The sequence below is a fragment of the Erpetoichthys calabaricus genome, chromosome 3 (genome assembly GCF_900747795.2).
Source record: "Erpetoichthys calabaricus chromosome 3, fErpCal1.3, whole genome shotgun sequence".
Classification (NCBI taxonomy): domain Eukaryota; kingdom Metazoa; phylum Chordata; class Cladistia; order Polypteriformes; family Polypteridae; genus Erpetoichthys; species Erpetoichthys calabaricus.
In genome coordinates this window covers 119339637-119362039 of record NC_041396.2, presented here as the reverse complement: position 1 = coordinate 119362039, position 22403 = coordinate 119339637, and the positions used below count along the sequence as shown (strand labels likewise).

Here is a 22403-nt window from a genome sequence, read left to right as displayed (position 1 = left end):
GACGTAGGCTACCAAAACCCCAGTTCCTATCCTTCCTTTTTCTTTCACCACATAACCAATCACCACACGATAAACGTCTTTGTGAAATTAAAACTAGTTATAAACTTAGCCCACGGAGTGCTCAGAACTTTAAAAATATCTTCGTTATACATGTTTAATTATGCCATCCATTCAGAGTTGCGCCCATCTCTGAACGAATCACTTAACACAAAGCATTTAATGTGCTATATAACTTATGACGGGGTTTGAGAAAATCTAGTAAATTAAATATTCATTTTATGATGAAGTTCAGTTTACAATGTTATACTTTAATGACAAATTACGAGAATAAAGTCAAAAGAATATATTCTCGTCATAAGCGTCAAGATTAAAGTGGAAATGTCGAGAATAAAGTCAAAATGTTGTCACACTATTACACAGTACCCAGGCACATTACACTGTATTGAAAACAAATAAAACAAGTACAACTTGGCTTGCAGTATTATCCAGTAGTATAGAAACAGTATTTACACATCTGACCTTTTAAAACTAAAGCATCTCCAGGCGACAGATGTGACTGCTTTTTTTCGGCTCTCTGTCCATTTTCACCGCACGGCATACCTATGCTACCGCCCACTATTTGGTGGTGTAGCAGTGAAAAAGAGCCCTAGTGCAACAAATCTGTGTTTAGCGGTGTAGCAGTGAAAAAGGTCCCCACTTGAACAGTTTCCCGCTGCGCCACGTTCCGAACGACGTTTAGGCAATTTAAACCGGTGTTTCGGTATAAGAAAAATCCATATCATAAAAAAAATAAACGGTTTTCGGTATGAACCGGTATACCGCCCAGCACTAGTTGGCACCCTGCCCGGGATTGGTTCCTGCCTTGTGCCCTGTGTTGGCTGGGATTGGGTCCAGCAGACCCCCCGTGACCCTGTGTTTGGATTTAGCGGGTTGGATAATGGATGGATGAATATTTCCAATAGTTGGTCAAGCACCAATGCTACTATAGAACAGCTTATTTCTTGTTTTCCGCAAAGTTTGATTATAATTGTTCAGACATGCCATGGTTGAAGAATACACATAAGAGCCGATTTGTGAAGAATCCAGTAATAGTCTTTCAATGACTTTGCCAGCAAGACATTCATCATTATGTTGTATGGATGTGTATAAAATAATGATTTTTAATACAATTATGATTTTTAAATATTTTCCTCAGGAAACATTCAGTGTGTCAAGTCATATGTGGCATAAGTTGGTTGAGGCAACCACAGTCACATTGCTAACCCAGAGAGCAATTATTAGTATGCATAGTATGCATATGACTCTTTGGAATAGACATCATTTGTATTTTACCAACAAAATTCACAACAGTGAACACTTCCTACATAAAATCATATCTGTTGTATACAGACCTTTTTCAAAATATCACAAATACAAATTCTTGAAATTGTCCAAAAAAAAAAAAAAAAAATCAGTTTGTTGATTTATAGTACACAAAAAATAAAATGTTAACACTACAATAATTACAAAAACACAAATCGCAAGGAATTCCAGTATAGCAGCACACATGTTTGTAAAGGAAATATTTCTGCACCATGCAGAAAAGCAGTAATATTTAAATTTATTTGCTTAGCAGATGCCTTTATCCAAAGGGACTTAAAAAGAGATCAGCATAGTCAAGTAACATCAGTTTGGGAATGGTTTATGAACAACTGTTACAGGAAAAAGGTACAAAATTTATTGCCACAAGTGAAAAGCTCAAAATAAAATTCATCACACAAGAGTCTTCAAATGCTTTTTAAATACACAGAGGGAGTAAGAATTTTTAATGAAGGTGGGGAGCTCAATCTACCAGCCAAGAGATACTGTACTCATGAAAAGTCTAGACTGAGATTTCATACTATGCAGAGATGGCATCATCAGACACCGTTCAAAGCAGTCCTGAGGGGTCAAGAAAGTGTAAATGATCTCATAAAGATAACTGCAGACCCACGGACTACTTTGTAGGCAAGCATCAAGGATTTGAACTTAATACATGCTGCTACAGGAAGCCAGTGCAGTGATCTGAAGAGTGGAGTGGCACGTGCCTGCTTTGGGTAGTTGGATATCAGAATGTGCCTCTGCATTTTGAATAATCCACAGTGGCTTGGTGACACATGCTGGAGCTCCTGACAGCATAGCGTTGCAGTAGTCCACCTGTGAGAAGACCAGAGCCTGGACCCAGAGTTGTTCTACATACTCTGTCAGATACAATCCAATTTAGTGGATATTGTACACAGTGAATCTGTAAGACTGAGAGACCATAGTAACACGGTCCTTGAAAGAGAGGTGGTAATCAAATAACCACCCTGTGACTGTGTACCGACTTGGCAGGTGTTAGTGACAATGAACCGAGCTGAACAGAGATAAGAGTGCTGAATAGATGGACAAGCTGGGATAAAAAGAAGGTCCATCATTGACAGGTTGAGCTGTTAGTGAGATTAGATAAACCATAGGATAATAATGCTTAGTAAAAAGGTGTATAGGGTGCATAATTGTTTGTGCAACCCCCCGACCCCCCCAATTCCCATAAAGCTCAACTGGTACACCCTTGACAACTTTCCATGCCAGGACAGATGACAGGATCTGCCCAAGAGGTAGGGCTGAAACCACCCAAAGGAAGTCCCAGTGATGCCATGGTAAGTGAGGGTGGCAAAGAGTATCTGATGGTTGACATTTTAACATTATTTTCTACTGAATGAGTGGTTGCTTTATGTCTGGCCACTCATGGCTTTTACTTATTAATGAAGAATACTACTAAGCAAATGAATTAAATGCATCTGGAGCATATACATAATATATCACTTTCCGGATACCTTAAATGCAGACAATGCATCCCAAGCCAGGAAAAGTAGAAACTCATAGAGCATATTTCAATGACAAAGAATGTTAAGTGAGGTTAAACCTTAAGGCATGTGTGTCATAATTAGCGCTGATCAGTGAAATACACCAAAATGTTTTTCACAACAAATATGCCATGTTCGTCTGGTGACCTTATTTGCCAAATATTTCCTGGAAATTCACCATGCAGCCCTGCTTAGATGAACATTTTTTTTTAACTTAGATATACATTTAAGACAATTGCACTATTATAAATCTTTTTGTTTTTTATTATTGATTTTATTGTAATTGCACAGTCGCTCTGAGGCTAAGGATCTGCGCTAGTATCCAGAAGGTTGCCGGTTCGAATCCCTGTCACTGCCAAAAAGAGATCCTACTCTGCTGGGCCCTTGAGCAAGACCCTTAACCTGTAATTGCTCCAGGGGCGCTGTACAATGGCTGACCCTGCGCTCTAACCCCAAGGGGTATGCGAAAACTAACAAATTTCTAATACGAGAAATCGTATAAGATGAAATAAAGAACAAAAAAAAAAAAAAATAGATAAATTTTTACAAAAATAGGATTGAAAACAAATCAACCTCCTCCCCTGAGAAAGAGAGCATGGCCAACAGATTAAAACTTAAACCTAGTAAAAATAAGTAAATCTATGAATTAATACGCGGATAAAGATAAATGGAGAAGAAAAAAAATGGAGAGAGAATCTTCTTTTCTCAGTGCTTTAAGAGCATAATCTAATCTAAAATGTTATTAATTAGATCCTGCCAGGTATTGAAAAAGTTCTGCACAGATCCTTTAAGTGAGAATTAGATTTTTTTCCAATTTTAAATAGTATAAGACATCAGTTACCCACTGACTTAAAAGAGGAGAGTTAAGATTCTTCCAGTTGAGCAAGGTAAGTCTAAGTGCCAATAGTGTAGTAAAGGCAATTACAGTTTATTTGTTCTTCTCCACTTTAAGCCCATCTGTAAGTACACCAAACACAGCTGTTAATGGGTTAGGAGGGATTGTGACACCAAGGATGTCTGAACGGCATTTAAAAAGTTTGGTCCAGAATGATGTTAATTTGGCACATGGCCAAAATTAATATTTAAAAATATTATATTAGTATTCACAGCGCATCACTTTTTCCACATTTTATGTTACAGCCTTATTTCAAAATGGACAAAATGGATTAAATTCATTTTTTTCCTCAGAATTCTACACACAACACCCCATAATGTCAACGTGAAAAAAGTTTGAGGTTTTTGCAAATTTATTAAGAATAAAAAAACTGAGAAATCACATGTACATAAGTATTCACAGCTTTTGCTCAATACTTTGTCGATGCACCTTTGGCAGCAATTACAGTCTCAAGTCTTTTTGAATATGATGCCACAACCTTGGCACACCTATCCTTGTCCAGTTTCGCCCATTCCTCTTTGCAGCACCTCTCAAGCTCCATCAGGTTGGATCGGAAGCGTCAGTGCACAGCCATTTTAAGATCTCTCCAGAGATGTTCAATCGGATTCAAGTCTGGGCTCTGGCTGGGCCACTCAAGGACATTCACAGAGTTGTCCTGAAGCCACTCCTTTGATATCTTGGCTGTGTGCTTAGGGTTGTTGTCCTGCTGAAAGATGAACCATCGCCCCACTCTGAGGTCAAGAGCGCTCTGCTGCAGGTTTTCATCCAGGATGTCTCTGTACATTGCCGCAGTCATCTTTCCCTTTATCCTGACTAGTCTCCCAGTCCCTGCCGCTGAAAAACCTCCCCACAGCATGATGCTGCCACCACCATGCTTCACTGTAGGGATGGTATTGGCCTGGTGATGAGCGGTGCCTGGTTTCCTCCAAACGTGACACCTGGCATTCACACCAAAGAGTTCAATCTTTGTCTCATCAGACCAGAGAATTTTCTTTCTTATTGAGAGTTCTTCAGGTGCCTTTTGGCAAACTCTAGGCAGGCTGCCATGTGGCTTCTGTCAGGCCACTCTACCATACAGGCCTGATTGGTGGATTGCTGCAGAGATGGTTGTCCTTCTGGAAGGTTCTCCTCTCTCCACAGAGGACCTCTGGAGCTCTGACAGAGTGACCATCGGGTTCTTGGTCACCTCCCTGACTAAGGCCCTTCTCCCCCGATCGCTCAGTTTACATGGCCGGCCAGCTCTAGGAAGAGTCCTGGTGGTTTCAAACTTCTTCCACTTGCAGATGATGGAGGCCACTGTGCTCATTGGAACCTTCAAAGCAGCAGAAATTATTCTGTAACCTTCCCCAGATTTGTGCCTCGAGACAATCCCGTCTTGGAGGTCTACAGACAATTCCTTTGACTTCATGCTTGGTTTGTGCTCTGACATGAACTGTCAACTGTGGGACCTTATATAGACAGGTGTGTGCCTTTCCAAATCATGTCCATTCAACTGAATGTGCCACAGGTGGACTCCAATTAAGCTGCAGAAACATCTCAAGGATGATCAGGGGAAACAGGATGCACCTGAGCTCAATTTTGAGCTTCATGGCAAAGGCTGTGAATACTTATGTACATGTGCTTTCTCGATTTTTTAATTTTTTAATAAATTTGCAAAAACCTCAAGTAAACTTTTTTCACGTTGTCATTATGGGGTATTGTGTGTAGAATTCTGAGGAAAAAAATGAATTTAATCCATTTTGGAATAAGGCTGTAACATAACAAAATGTGGTAAAAGTGATGCACTGTGAATATTATTTTCTGGATGCACTGTAGTGCTTTACCAGTTGTTTCATGGCTTAAAGTACAGTGGGCATGATGGAGTGAAGCTCGATTGAGATATTACTGACCTATCAGGCAGCCCCCAGAGAAGGGATAACAAGTAGCCCGATATAAACTGATGAAAAAACAAAAAAAAAGTTCTTCAGTGCAATTATGTTACATTGGCCTTCTTAAAAGGGAATAAAGCGCGAGTCAGAGTTACTTAAATATACGCACATTCCCCTAAAAACGTTCTTTTACAAATCCCAAAATTTGTGTGGGATAGTTCATATGTATATTTTGAGCCTCTTTTTGTGCTTTTGCAAGTTTTATAAATGAGACCCCTGGTCTTTGCTTAGGTATTCATAGAAAAACTTTAGTCTTACCTTGATGTTCTTTCTGGATAGCAAATGTTTCCTCTTGGTAAAAATGTAGATCTACTTTGCACAATCCCGTTCTAATGGTAGAGTCATACACTAGGACTTTAGCCTTGGCAAGAACTACCTTTAGGTCCCATGATGCAATTCTGGGGATCTTAGAGGCTTTTTTCAGTATCTTGCAATCTACTCTCAGGCTGAACTTGCTGGGGTGGCTTTGCCTGGACAAGTTGGCAGTTGTTTGTAATCTTCTCCACTTGTAGATTACTTCCGCACAGTGGAATGGTTGATTTCCAATTGTTTGGAGATCTTTTTAAATAACTTTTCAAATTCATAGGTGTCCAGAACCTTCTTTCTGAATGACTCAGCTAGTTCAAAAAGCAACTCAAACTAAATGCCTGAGGCTTAAATAAGGCACATTCCTCTAAGATCCTCTCAAATGATGTTCTAATCATTTGCATCAGATCTGGAGCACCAGATTCTAATTTTAGGTATTTGAGGTAGTGACAAATGTAGGGGTGTACTTACCTTTTCCACAAGCGAAATCTGCATTTATGTTTATTTAAACTATACAATGGACTACAAAATGTAAAAGTGGAATCATGTTTGTTATATGATATCATTTTTACATATAGATACTGTTTAAAAGAAGATAAAATCTTGATATGTTCACAAATGTTGAAAAAGAAAAAACATTCAATGGGGTGTATTTGCTTCTGACATGTAAATATAAACAAAACACACCATCAAAACCTTAACATTAGAATTACCAAAGCCTACGAAAAAACTCGTAGATCCGTCACATTATACACTTCATGTCTACATTTTGTCAATTACTACTAAAACAGGAAAAAGTTTGTTTTAACTATGTGTTTACATAGACTGTTGTAGACACGGAACACACATGAAATGCATGTGTTCCAAATAATGATATAGTATTTATAAAAGGTGTCATTTTGTTTGACTTCTCACTCTAAACAACTCTAAGCAACTGACAGGCAGGTAAACAGACTTGACCTGAGAAAACTGTGCAGCGGTGGGAGGATGTGATTAGTAGGCTGCTTGGTGCTTATGGACACATTTACAGGACAAAAGACGCTGACGGAGAGGTGCGAAGGGATTTAAGGTGGGACGGATCTACAAGTTTTTTTCACAGGCTTTGGTAATTCTAGTGTTAAACAAAGCCCATCCCTTCTTCCCCCAATACTTCAAAGTATTTTTTGCTTTGGAGTGTATGAGATTATTTAAATGAAAACCAAGACAAAGTAAACACTAAGGAAAAAAAGAAGTGGTTTTTAAAATTAGTAAATAGTACTAAAACAGGACTACAAAATGAAAAACAAAAATATCAAGTACATCAAAAATTAAAATAAGTAACCCCAAGCATGCAACCTCAAGAGCAATTTGTCAGATATTAAAGCTACTGTTAGATTAATTAGAGTAGAGGGGTTTACATCTTAACCCATATCCTACATCTATACCCATATCCTATTTCTTAATTTAACCTCATTAGTGTTAGACCCGAGCGTCTTGCAGGCTATGAAAACAGCGCTAAAAGCGTTAGTCCTGAGTATTACTAGGGCAACTGTATAGATGTGTCTTGTGTAAGCCCCGAGGATTACTCAGGCTATAAAAAGGCTAACAGCGTTAATCATGCAACAGTATATGTATGTTTTACATAAGTGTCAGGCCCAGTGTTACCCAGGCAACAGTGTAGACGCATCTTCTCCTAGTCTCATAATGGTGTCTCATAAGAAAAGTTTTCCAGCAGTCCAGGTGTTGCACATTCTTTACAGTGATACAAGCAGTGATGTTGAGGAGCCTCTCATCAGTAGTGATGACAAAGTGAATCTGTTTTCAGACAGTGAAATTGAAATGGGCAGCAATTCTGCACGTGATTCTGATGAATTCGAAAGTAATGCTCGCATTTGGGTTTCTGTTGACCCTGCTTCAAATAATCCAGCACCACCTTGTTTTGTTTTTTTCTAGGGCACCCAGGAATAAAACAATGTTGACAGCCAAGATTCACTTACTTGAAGTAATTCTTGATGATGACATAATCAAAAGAATTGTTGTTGAGACAAACTATTACACTCAACAGTGTCTGGGAAATGACCATACATCTAAGCAGCTTCCCATTCAAAGATATAGCACACAAAAGACATTTTGAAAGTATATACAGTATTAGCAGAAGCATAATCATCATTATTATTATTAATTTCATATTATTGTTACTCATTATTATTTGTATCATTATTATACTTTTGACTTGTACTTTTAGTGTTTTTCACCTTTTACAGTAGGAAGATGAGATTTAATAAAAATGCAATTTTTCAAGCCAAAAAATGCAATGCTTTTTACATGTTATTTTGAGAAAAAATGTTAACGCTAAGGAGGTTAATGCAATATGATAATATTGTTTACTCTGTAAATTACCTTTTTTATTGCTGGAATCTTTTGTTAATGGGGCCATATGAAATAGATTGATTTAATAACTATTTCATTGAAATGCCCTCACACATACAGATACTTATACCTTCAAAAAACAGTGAATATGAAACAATAAATGTAAAATGCCCCATTAAACACTTTTAGAAATAGTTGCTATGATTTCCAGAACACTTATTTTTATTATTATTATTATTTGCTGAACACAATAAAAAGCAAATTTCAGGTAGAATTTTAGCCACATTTATGGTATAAAATCACTGTATATGATATAAAAATAATTTTCCTTTTTACTAATTTTTTCAGCAGTTTGCTGGCCAAGGAATAATAAAACCAATGCATAAACAAAAATCATAATTAGTACATAATATACATACTTGGAATTGTCCTGAATATATTCCTCCACAATCAGTGCATCTCTGTGTTCCTCAGGAAAATGCTTTTGTATGCAAAAAATAATTCTCTTCAATGTAGTATCTTTAGTATGCAGTTGAAGTTCAGAAGACTGAAATCTAAGGTGAACAGATACAGAAAAATGCCACAGAATGATTATAATTTTATACTAAATAGGTATATGAGAAATAAAAATCTTTGAATCTGTGATTTGGCATAAGTGAATAAAACTAGGAGGCATATATTTCCTCCACTTCAGTTATTCTTACATAGTACTCTTCTCTGAGGAACAGCTTCAAGACATGTCTCCAACTTACAAACATAAGCTATACCAGGAAAAAAACCTTGCAGAAATATAAAATTTATACAGTATAGTTTTTCATTACTGCATATTTTACACAAAGAATGTAATTATATTTTTTCTAATATTAGATAAAAAGGAACTTAGTGAAACAAACAACAAAAAAATATATTTAGATATTAAAGTTACAAATGTCCAATTCTCGTATGAAAAAGAAATTGCCTTTTTTAATCTTTTTGTATATTAAGGTAAATATAAAGTAACAATGATAAATATAGTTGGGAACACAGTCATAAAAGTAAAACAACCCAATCCAACCCACCTCACCCCATTCTGCCTAAAACAAGGGGAAAATATTGTAGAATAAATTCTTCCCAGAAAAAACAGATGGGGAACTACAGACATTCTGTGCCAATATTGAAAATGACACTAGCACTGAAGAAACACTTGATCATGGAGCAGCAACACACTAGGATATGAATAACTGAGCTGAAGACTGATTTGCTAGGCACCAGAAATCTGTGATGCAGACAGTCCGAGCATAATTAAATAGAAGAACAAAACTAATTTTGTAAACTAACAACTTTGGGGGGTTTCTAACATGAAGCAAGACACGGTTTGGCTGCCAGAGTATCAACACAGAATAATTTACGTTGGTGAGAATTAAAATGTAGCTTTGAGGGTTCTGCATTGAGAGTTGTAAAAGAACTATATGAAGAGTGAAAAGAAAATAGACAGATATACAAAAGGCCAAAAGAAAAAATAGGAAAGCAATGGAGAAAAGAGTCAAGCATACCAATGGGACAACAATGTCAGAGTAAGACATTGGTGAGGTCCATTAGTTTATGCTTATGGGGACTATGTTAAAGCTTATGAAGCATTTTAAGTTGGGTGTAATGGTAGTCAAAGCTTCAGTCCAGTTACTGTTGAAATCTTACACACTCACAAAAGTCCTGAAGAGTTTTTAAAAAAGGATGACATCAGACAGGATAGTATTTAAGTAATGGAGAACATTATCCACATACAGTGGGTACGGAAAGTATTCAGACCCCCTTCAATTTTTCACTCTGTTATATTGCAGCCATTTGCTAAACTCATTTAAATTAATTTTTTTCCTCATTAATGTACACACAGCACCCCACATTGACAGACAAAAAAAAGAATTTTTGAAATTGTTGCAGATTTATTAAAAAAGAAAAACTGAAATATCACATGGTCCTAAGTATTCAGACCCTTTGCTCAGTATTTAGTAGAAGCACCCTTTTGAGCTAATACAGCCATGAGTCTTCTTGGGAAAGATGCAACAACTTTTTCACACCTGGATTTGGGGATCCTCTGCCATTCCTCCTTGCAGATCCTCTCCAGTTCTGTCAGGTTGGATGGTAAACGTTGGTGGACAGCCATTTCTAGGTCTCTCCAGAGATGCTCAATTGGGTTTAAGTCAGGGCTCTGGCTGGGCCATTCAAGAACAGTCACAGAGTTGTTGTGAAGCCACTCCTTCGTTATTTTACCTGTGTGCTTAGGGTCATTGTCTTGTTGGAAGGTAAACCTTCGGCCCAGTCTGAGGTCCTTAGCACTCTGGAGAAGGTTTTTGTCCAGGATATCCCTGTACTTGGCCGCATTCATCTTTCCCTCGATTGCAACCAGTCGTCCTGTCCCTGCAGCTGAAAAACACCCCCACAGCATGATGCTGCCACCGCCATGCTTCATTGTGGGGACTGTATTGGACAAGTGATGAGCAGTGCCTGGTTGTCTCCACACATACCGCTTAGAATTAAGGCCAAAAAGTTCTATCTTGGTCTCATCAGACCAGAGAATCTTATTTCTCACCATCTCAGCAAACTCCATGCGGGCTGTCATGTGTCTTGCACTGAGGAGAGGCTTCCGACAGGCCACTCTGCCATAAAGCCCTGACTGGTGGAGGGCTGCAGTGATGGTTGAATTTCTACAACTTTCTCCCATCTCCTGACTGCATCTCTGGAGCTCAGCCAAAGTGATCTTTGGGTTCTTCTTTACCTCTCTCACCAAGGCTCTTCTCCCCCGGTAGCTCAGCTTGGCCGGACGGCCAGCTCTAGGAAGGGTTCTGGTCGTCCCAAACGTCTTCCATTTAAGGATTATGGAGGCCACTGTGCTCTTGAGAACCTTAAGTGCAGCAATTTTTTTGTAACCTTGGCCAGATCTGTGCCTTGCCACAATTCTGTCTCTGAGCTCTTCAGGCAGTTCCTTTGACCTCACGATTCTCATTTGCTGTCCACCAACGTTTACCATCCAACCTGACACAACTGGAGAGGATCTGCAAGGAGGAATGGCAGAGGATCCCCAAATCCAGGTGTGAAAAACTTGTTGCATCTTTCCCAAGAAGACTCATGGCTGTATTAGCTCAAAAGGGTGCTTCTACTAAATTCTGAGCAAAGGGTCTGAATACTTAGGACCATGTGATATTTCAGTTTTTCTTTTTTTAATAAATCTGCAACAATTTCAAAAATTCTTTTTTTTGTCTGTCAATATGGGGTGCTGTGTGTACATTAATGAGGAAAAAAATTAATTTAAATGATTTTAGCAAATGGCTGCAATATAACAAAGAGTGAAAAATTGAAGGAGGTCTGAATACTTTCCGTACCCACTGTATAAACACATTATATGATGGGAACTGTAAAACAGTAATAGCAGATATTAAGCTGGGGGCAAGAGGTTTGAAAGATAATTTAAAAAGCAAAGGAGATAGAGGGCATTCCTGCCTGGTTTCTCTAATAATGGGTAAAGAATAAAAGATATTTGTCGGGAGGAGTGAAGAGGGTTAAGAGTGAGGATTACTAGTGAGTAAAGAAGTTTACAAAAACATTATCAAAGCTCAGTCTGTACATGTCAAGCTATAAAAAAGTTAAGTGGAATAGGATTTACACATCTGCTAACTGGTTAACTATGCAATTGGACTACTGAATGGGTTATTTGATCCCCTTGATGATTATGAAATTGATTCAGCAATTGCATTGTTACAAGGTCTATGGACTTATAATAACTATTACAAGTTGATCTTTTTTCATAAGTATAGAAGGGATTTGAATGTATACTTTGTGTTTAAACATCAGTTTTTCATGCATGTTCTACTGTAAAAGAATGAGCAGAATCAATAATGTGTATGAGTCTGTATGTATTAGCCTCGAGCACTGTTTTCTTGAACTCCATAATTGGTTACATCTTGTGGGTTCTCACCTTTAACTGATCATTTCTAGCATTTCTACATTAATTTATCTGGGTTTCAGGTCTGGACTTTGACTATGCTTTTCCAAAACACTACTTTACATCAGAATTCTTGAAGGAAGAGTTGCTAGTGTATTTCAGATTTTGCCTTCATACATTACCAAACAGCTTTTGCTCACAGACAATTTGCTTGACATCCTCCTTATAAAATACCTGGATATTCAACCAGATCCATAATGCGGCAAAACATCAAGAAACTATGGCACTACAAACATAATCTGACTACTCCTGAGAGTTTCTCATTGTGGAGGGATTTATTACTTTTTGTCAAGACATAATCAAATTCATACCAGTCACAAAGTTTCAGTTATGAATCATCTGTGCACAGAATACTACTCCAAAGAATGTGATTTTTGCCAAAAAAAATATTTTACTGGTGTCTGACGGATTACTTTTGCTTTGAATTTTGTTTCTGCTGTCTTACTGATCGTGGAGTCATGAATGCTGACCACAGCCAAGGAAGCAAAGGACTTCATAATCCTGGACTTTGCTGTAGAATTATTTGAAGAAATCTGGATAAGATTTATATACACACTGAAGCCCATTACAAAAAGAGAGGGAGATGACTGCATTTCCTGAGATAACTCAGTTTTTAGAATGAACATAACATTTCTGTATTGAATGAGTTTTCTTTTATGCAATGGTATGTTAGAACATTAGCACGAAAACAATAAATGCCAACAGATTTGAAAGTTACACTGGGAAGGCTTGCTCTAATATAGGCACTAGCTTAGACTTTGAGGGTAGTAACACAGAAGGATGTTGCCTAAATCACTGGCTTTCATGAACAATTCCCAAAATTATTTCCGTAACACCCTAGCCAGTAGAGGAACCAGTTGAAAGGGTGATTGTTGCTTCAGGGAGTGCTACTGTAAGTTTTTAAATGTTACAACATAACCTCTGACTACACATTTTTTTCCTGCAATTGAAATATAAAAGTTAGAATTAAATTCTGGGTATATTTATTGATTGGCATCTTACGGTTTTATGTTGAGTATACCCGAAGTAATTTCCCCCATAGGATTGTATGTAAATACAATTAATCCATTCCAGACCGTACGAACTGTATGTAAATATATTTTTAATGAGTTTTAAGCACAGGGAAAAACATGAACATTTGAAAAATCCGTAATTTAATAAACAACCAAGAAAAGTAACATTGCAACAATGCATGCTACGAACCGATCATTGTAAACAGAAGTGAAGAGGAGGTTAAAATCCATAGAAAAAAGTCTTCATTAAATACAGCAAGGTTAAAACAATGCTTGAATCAGTCTCTTTAAAAAGAAGCCCGGTGCATTCTTGACCTGCCTTCTCGGCCTTACACAGCCAGCCAGGTCTGTCTCTCAGTCTCTCTCTCACTCGCTGCACAGGGAGAGGCTGAACACGTGCGGGAATCATCGGCACATATGAACCAGAAGGGAAACTAGCTTGTTCGTTACCCGAGTGTGTGGTCGTGAACAGATGCAAAAGTTTGGCGAACATTTTGTTCTTAACCCGATTTGTACGTGGTCCAAGACATTTGTGACCAGAGGTTCCACTGTACTTGGTGTAGATTTGTGCATGTTCACTGCTGTAACACTTCCCTTTGGGATTACTAAAGTATGCATGTATGTATGAGGGGGTACCCCAAAAATAACCGGAATTGAAAAAAAAAAAAAAAAAAAAAAAAAAATTGTTTTAATAATTTTTACTTACTGAAAATTTAGTCTCCTTCAAAGTGCTCTCCATGTGAATTAATGCACTTGTCCCAAAGGTTTTTCCTTTGGTGGAAACATTTCTGAAATTGCTGAAGAGGAACGTTGCCCAATGCCTACAGTGATTTTTCTTTGACTTCCTCCATGGTACAAAAATCGCTTTCCTTAGAGTTATTTTATTCATATCCGGGTACAAGAAAAACTTGCTCAGAGCATGATCAGGCAAGTAGGGAAGGTGGAGAGAACTCCACGACACACAAGTCAATTCAGAAATCTCTTTAATAGTCTGACGATGATCTTTGTAAATTACATTGCAGACTTTTTCAAGATTTTCGTCATTACTAATTGTGGAAGGTCAGCCGGATCTTGGTTGGTCTTCAAGTGACATTTACCCTTGTTTGAAACCCGAAATCCACTCTTAGATCTGTGTTTTTACTTAAAACTTCCACAAGCATCACTACAATTTCAGCAACTGTTTTCCGTAAGAGAAAACAAAACTTAACGTAGACTCTGTTCTTTAAGATCACCCATCACAAAAGTCGACACAAAACCGACACAAAATGCCGTATGCACAATACAGAGCAACACCACTTGGCAGACTGCCACAGAATACTGTAAGTATGCTACACCTAGCAGTGAATTTCGCAAATAAGTCTTGAGTGCGCGCCAGGTACAGATTCCGGTTATTTTTGGGTACCCCCTCGTATGTATGTATGCATCTGTCAATTGGCTCAACTACAGCATGCATTTAACAAAATCTATTATGCATCTGCGATAATGAGCCTTTTTAAGATGCATTCCTATCACACTGAGCTGTAAAGTGTCGAAACTTAATTTTTACATGTGAATATTTAGAGCAGTAGTGAATTAGCTTATAACACTGTCACCTGAGTGTCTGAAATTGCAGAGCTTTTCAAAGTAGCATAGCACACACTGCAGATCAGTGGAATAATTTATGGAACAGAAATTCCTTTAAGGCCTTTTTGTCATATTGCTTGCCCACTCTTTGATGTGTAAACTACACAACTCTAACAAAACTGCTAAAAATAGGATACAATAATCAGATTTAAACCATAGGTTTCAAACATCTTTTTCATTCTGATTGAAACTGCGCAGTTTGATAACAGTTACAACAGTGTTTAAATATGAAGAAAGGATTGGATTTGGTCTTATCTAAATATCAGGCAAAGATAATTGAGACAAACTTCTGTCTAGTAAAAGTTTTTTTTTCTTTCATTTCTTGACCACAATGTCTCTTAAACAAGCACCAAAACCAAAAAAGAGAAATAAATTAATCTACCCAGGCAAATTAAAACCACAATGGGGTGCTGATGCTAAAACAGTAGATGCAGGGCTAGGTGACACAGTGGTATCACTGCTGCCTCATAGTAAGGAGACCATAGGTTCATGTCTCAGGTCCCCCCTATGTGGGGAGTGCTTTAGGTAGAGAGAAAAGCGCTATACTGTATAAATGTAAAGAATCATTACTATAAGACTAAACTCTCAGTAGCAGAACAGGGGATAACAACAATTGCCACACCTTGTTTTACAAGAGCTATGAGCTTGCTTGGCAGTCATGCTTTATTGCAGCACTATTCAATAACAGCAGTGTATTATTATCATCCCTGACTGCAAAAAAAAAAAAAAAAAAAACATTTTGCCAAATCACAATAAAAAGGTAAAACAAAATACAACTTGAAAACTGTGAAATACTGGTAGTTTACAAAGGGAGTTAAGCAATGCCTCTAAAGCCTGAGCAATCATACAAAGTGCCCTAAGCTCCATTTCACCCACTCAGGTCTGTTAGTGAATGGTGTTTGGTGATATAAACTCTGCATAGCATCAAATCTCAATCTAGTCTCATTGCACATGTACCTCATAGCTGGTGGAATGAATTACCCACAGTGTGTTTAAGATGCATTTCAAGACTCTTGATCTGCAAAGATCTTTCAAATTGATAATATTTTGAATGGTTATATTTTTTATATTTAAGGTAAGACTAATTAGTCTTGTGTTCCTCTGTTTGGATTAGAGCTTTTCGCTTGTGAAGATTAATTTTGTAACCTTGTTCTGTAATACCTGTTTCACAACAGTTCCCAGGCTGATGTTACTCGATTATATTTGGCCTCTTTTGTAAGTCACTTTGGATAAAAGCATCCAAAACGTATTCTTCTAACATCCGTCTGGCATAATACCAGAAGGAACATAATTTCAAAATTAACAATCTTATGGTAATGATTTCAGCTGTACTACTAGTCCACCATCCTATCTTTTTAAGTGGAAGAATCATAACCAAAAGGGAAAAGGGTTCTTTTTTTATTTAGAAAAACTCACATTGAAAGCACAGATATTTTAAGTCAGGTGTACATGGTATAGAAAGTGTACAAAGGATTCAGCACTATTTGATGGGTTAGTGGCTACCACAGTACTAACTGTACATGACATTAAACTTCATTCACCACCAAAAGGCAAGGCTGGGCAACCATTTCTGGCTGATGTGCAAAATTTTAAAAGGCTACTAGAGAATATGCATGTGTTCTTCAGAAAAGAAAAAGTAGGGAGAGAAATAATATTTTAATTGTTTGACAACCTTGTGCTTTCGACCAAAAACCTGGCTAAACTGTGGTCAGCACTGTTCAAGTCATGCAGTTTCATAACTAAAAAATATGTAATTCTACCTTGAATATGTTACTATTCAAAGCCTGTATTTTTTCCTAGATAGCAGTTGATTATCAGGATTACAATTTATGTAGTAATTAAATCTGTACTGCTGTATTTTGGCAGTTGGTAATGCCCTGAAGGGAACAATAATAATCTGATGCAAACCGAGACAGGCCAAGCACCAACATACAGTTACATGCAAAAGTTTGGGCACCCTTGCTTAAAATGTCTTAATAGTTAAGTGAGCAAAAGATGAACTGATCACCAAAAGGCATACAGATGACTTATTATCTAATTTAATATTTTAAGCAAGATTACATTTTTATTTCCACCATTCACAGGTACAAAATACCCAAAAAATGAAAAGGGCCTGAAGTAAAAGTTTGGACACCCGGCATTGTCAGTACTTAGTAACACCCCCTTTGCCAAGTATCACAGCATTTTAGCCAGCTAAGAGTCTTTCAGTTTTTACTTGGTGTATTTTCCCCATTCGTCCTTATAAAAGGGTTCCAATTCTGCAAGATTCTTGGGCTATCTTGCACGCACTGCTCTTTTGAGATCTATCCACAGATTTTCAATGATGCTTAAGTCGGGGGACTGTGAGGGCCATGGCAAAATCATAAGCTTGTGCCTCTTGAGGTATTCCATTGTAGATTTAGAGGAGTGTTTTGGATCATTTTCTTGTTATAGGTCCCATTCTCTTTTTAAATCAACTATTTTTTTCTTAGATGGTATGATGTTTGCTTCCAGCATTTGCCGGTATTTATTTGAACCCACTCTTTCTTCTACCAATGACATATTCCCTGTGCCACTGGCTGCAACACAAGCCTAAAGCATGATCGATCCAACCCCATGTTTAATAGTTGGAGAGGTGTTCTTATCTTGGAATTCTGCACCCTTTTTTCTCCAGACATACAGTACATTTGCACACTGTAGCCAAAAAGTTCTATTTTGACTTCATCAGTCCAGAAGGACTGGTTTTCCAAATGCATCAGGCTTGTTTAGATGTTTATGCAAACTTCAGGTTCTGAATTTTGTGGCTAAGATGCAGCAGGGTTTTCTTTTGCTGACTCTACCATGAAAGTCATATTTGTTCAGGTGCTACTGCACAGTAGAATAGTGCACCACCACTCCAGAGGCTGCTAAGTATTCCTGAAGGTCTTTTGCAGTCAAACAGGGTTTTTTTTTTTTTTTTTTTGTCTTTCGAGCAATCCAGCTAGCAGTTCTTTCACAAGTTTTCTTGGTCTTCCAGACCTCAACTTGACCTCCACTGTTCATGTTAACTGCAACAACATTATGAACTGAGGAAACGGCTACCTGAAAACGCTTTGCTATCTTCATGCAGCTTTCTCTTGCATTGTGAGCATTAATTATTTTATTTTTCAGAGTGCTAGGTAGTTGCTTAGAGGAGCCCATGGCTGCTGATGAGACAAGGTCTGAGGAGTCAGAGAATTTATACAACTTTGTGTTTGTATCACCTGGGGTTTTCTAACAATGACTGAACAAGCCATAGCACTGGTGAGCTAATTAAGGTCTGAGATCTTGGAAAAAGTTATCTGAGACCCCAAATATCTTTAATGACCAAACTTTTGCATGGTGCTCCTTTCCTTTTATCACTGTACAATTGTACAAAACAAAAACAATACACTAATCATGGATAAAATGTTGAAAAGAAATGCGTCATCTTTAACTTTATGCCTTTTGGTAATCCAGTCATCTTCTACTCACTTAATTGTTCACAGTAACAGACATTTTTAGCAAGGTTGCCCAAACATTTTGCATGCCACTATATGCCGATGTGGGGGTCTACTGTAAAACAATAAAAAAAAAAAAAAAAACAGTAGGTGGTCCCACAATAAAATAGGCACAATACCCAATTGACATTAATATTACAGCTGCAAAGTTTTACACTGGCAAATCCCCATGCTCATACACATTATGCAAACTAGGCACAAAAAATATTTACTATCACATAACATAAGTGGTCATACTATGCACCAATTTTTTTTTATTTGTAAAATATTGTCCACTCATCAATTACAAGGAATTTTCATTATAAAGTATATACTGTATAACAGAATCAAATAGTGGGCAGGTCTTTATGGTGTACTTGAGATGGCCTAGAAATAATTGCATATAATTGGTGTTTACTTTTTATTGTAATATGTTTACAATGATGGTAAAGGGTTATGGATGTCTTCTAATAAAAGAGAGACAAAGCTTTCCTATGTCCAAGAATCCAAAAAAGTCCAAGTGAAAAATTATCTTAAAGAGGATCCCTGAAGCACCAGAGATTATTTTGTTCTGTCTCATTAACTACTATACTACTTTATTGCTCCCTTTGTTTATCATTCCCTTGGATTATGAAATATACATTCAATATTTTTTGGAATTTTTAAAGCGTTTTTCTTAAGATTGAAATGTAGTATAAGACCTGAACTTGTAATAAAATACAAGAAACACAAATTTAATGTTCTTTCATTACCTACTTATTTAGAATATTTAGTACATTTCAAAAAAATTAGCTTAATCCTTATCTTAAGGGTCAAATAATAATACATAATGTCAAATTTTCTCTTGCAAATGCATTTTAAGGTTAGTTTTTATCTTCTGATATAATACATATTTTGAGAATAGACACCACAGCATACCTTGGATTTCTTTCAATTTGATCTTGTGGCGGCCTAGGTAAATCATTATGATCCTGCAGTTGTTTAATGCATTTCAGCACCTAAACCAAAACAAGATTAAAATGTAGGAGTTATTAAAAGTTACATCACTGAGTAAAAAGAAATATAAAACAGTAACATATTAAGTATGTATATAAATTGAAGCAATTAAAATGTTACTTTAAAATGTTTCAAGCATTAAGCGTTTAAAGGAAAATTAACATATTGTATATTTATTTAAAAGCTCTAATTTTAGTACCTATTAAACAAACATTTGCCACAGATATGCCCACATTTGAAAAAGACTATAGTTTTACTGACTAATTTTATCCTAGTGCTAACTAAGTGGTGTAAAGTATTTATTTATGCAACCATTTACCAGAAAATATGCTCAGCAGCACAATTATGATCCACTACTTTGTAATCAGTTTGTAAGCGAAAGAAGTATCCATATATTTTCTTGCTATTTCAGGATGCTTACATTCTGAAATTGTAATCAAGGCTTTTGAAACAGTTTGAAAAAGAGTAAAACAGGGATTTCTTTATCAAGTGTGAGTTTTAATGAAATATTACAATGACAGCAAACCAGCAATACCCTGTAAATATATGATTTCATTTGGAAATATTTTAAGATAGGTCTCTAGAGAAAAGCCAAGCAAAATGACACCTTTTATTGGCTAATAAAAGGTGTCATTTTGCTTGGCTTTTCTCTACATTTATAATGGCTAACACGGTACAACACCCTAGTACTAAACATAGGTCTCTAAAAATGTTATGTGTAACTAGCACACAAGTTCTTGAATACTTTTATGTTAATGTCTGTGATATTAGCAAGGCAACACAACACATTAAGGACGTATACTCAAACAAATACTGTTGACTAAGAACAGAAGTAATAGGGGAACAAACTGAAATAAATTTAAATCAGTAATATTGTAAATCTAATGTAATTTTATTTATCTGATTTCACAGGGTAGATTAGAAGGTATATACAAATAATAACTGCACTTTCATTTCTTTTTAAATGCACAAAAGACTTTCAAGTTTCTAAGATAAACTAATCTGTTTCCAGATAGACTGATAGCCGTTTCTATTATACACCATAGACCCCAGCCACTGTTCTCAAATTCAGCCACACTGGACAGGCACTATAGCTACTGTACAGTACATGTTTTAGATGAAATCACTGTTTTATGTTGAAGCGATTTTCTGCTATCATTGGAATGTTTTCACCAACAGCTGATAAGTTTGGGAACCAACGAGGGCCTGGTATAAATGGTAAACATTCTCTAACAGAGGGTCACTGGGGCAGCCGGGTTATTTACTGCTATTTCTTGTTAGCTGTTTCATGAACACCTTTCCTCATCATTCTCTTTAAGTATTAAATAAAAATTCAACAAATGGAATCTGTATCCATTTCTTAAGAATTAAATACTGTATTAAAATGGATCCTCTTATAAAAATATGATCATTTTCATTATTTAATAACTGAACTTGAAATTTTATCACAAGGCAACATAATTACTAGGAATGTCTCTTGGCCTTACCTCCATACACATAACAAGGTAAATACACTTAAACAGCACAATATACAAGGTATGACACCACCACAACAGTCGTACTGAAAAATATTGCATAAAACACAAATAAATACAGTATATAAAACAATATAATAAAGTACAATTGTAGCCCCACCCAGTAACGTATCAAACAAGTCAATATAATATAAATCGAAAAATTAAAAAACAACATAATTTAGGTTGAATGAAGGAATTTAGAAATCAGGTACCATGTTTAACTATAGTGACTGCACTAAGAAAAAAAAAAAAAAGCGTATGTGTCTATGACTCGATGCATGCTCAATAATCCAGGTAAGGAAATCCTAGAAATTTGATTCTGTTCATCTGGACAAAGTTTTTTAATTGGGAGAAATATTTCGAGACTTATCCAAGTCTCTTCCTCAGTCTCAATTGACTGCAGGTTTCCCCAACCTTATAAACAGTACCTTTGCTTAATCACAGAGACTAGCACCATTGACAAAGGGCCAGTTGATCAGTGATATGCAAATTGTCCACTGATTAGTAGACGTGTGAACCATTCATAGAGGGTTGAGGAATGGCTGCAATCACAGCATTGTAAGATGGCGACAGATGTACCCTTAGGCCCCCTCCTCTGTTCAGAGATGGTCGTTCCTTTTTCACGTAAAAGGCCTCCTTGATTCCTCTCTCAAACCAGCGCTCCTCCCTGTCCAGGACGTGCACCTCTTCATCTTAAAAGGAGTGACCACTATCCTGTAGATGTAAATAGACTGCGGAGTCCTGGCCTTACGAGGAAGCTCTTCTGTGTTGTGACATGCGCTTAGCCAGTGGCTGCTTGGTTTCCCCGATGTACAATTCACGGCACTCCTCCTGGCACTATACACCAGTGAGCTAGTGTATTTTCATAACCAAATGTTATGGAAAACGTGAGAATGCTTTCAATAACAACTATATACAAACTACCAGCATTGATTACAACAGGTTAAACTTTAAGTTGACAGAGAAAAATATAAACTGATGAGCTTTTTTGACAAGTGCAGTTATGTTTTCATCCCACTTCATAGTGTAAGTGATGTCAAGAAATTTAAATGAATTAACTCTTTTCACAGTGACATCATTTAACTAAGGGTGTAAGACGAGAGGAGTGTCTCCTAAAATGCACAATCTTTTCTACTGTTTATCAGGGAAATCAAGCGAAGATTGGATTATTGTGAGCGTACCAGCTGGCAATCCGATCCATCTCTCTCTGATATGGTACCTCATCCCCGTCTGTAATCAGGCCAGTCGGATTGGTGTCATTATCAAACTTCAGCATTTTAACAGATGGGCCACTAGAGGTGCAGTCTTTGATGTAGAGAGAGTGGTGTAGAGGAGACAGCACTTAAACTGATATTCATTTATTCATTCAATGTCTAACGTCTGATCCTTAGACCGCTATCCAGAAACATGTGGCACAATCCACATTCATACTGAGAAATTTGCTATGATTGTGTTAAATG

The 22403-nt window shown here is 37.0% G+C and overlaps 1 protein-coding gene across 3 annotated transcripts in view; it reads right to left on the bottom strand.

Annotated features, from left to right (window-relative positions):
* Positions 1-22403, bottom strand: part of LOC114648337 (endoplasmic reticulum membrane-associated RNA degradation protein-like) — a 146208-nt gene that overhangs the window by 43674 nt on the left and 80131 nt on the right. For all 3 annotated transcript variants that reach the window (XM_028797319.2, XM_051924257.1, XM_051924256.1), the window contains exons 14-15: positions 19349-19428; positions 8762-8896 (exon numbers count right to left, since the gene is read on the bottom strand). In XM_028797319.2, the coding sequence (XP_028653152.1) occupies positions 8762-8896; positions 19349-19428 (215 nt within the window). The remainder of the gene's footprint in view (positions 1-8761; positions 8897-19348; positions 19429-22403) is intronic.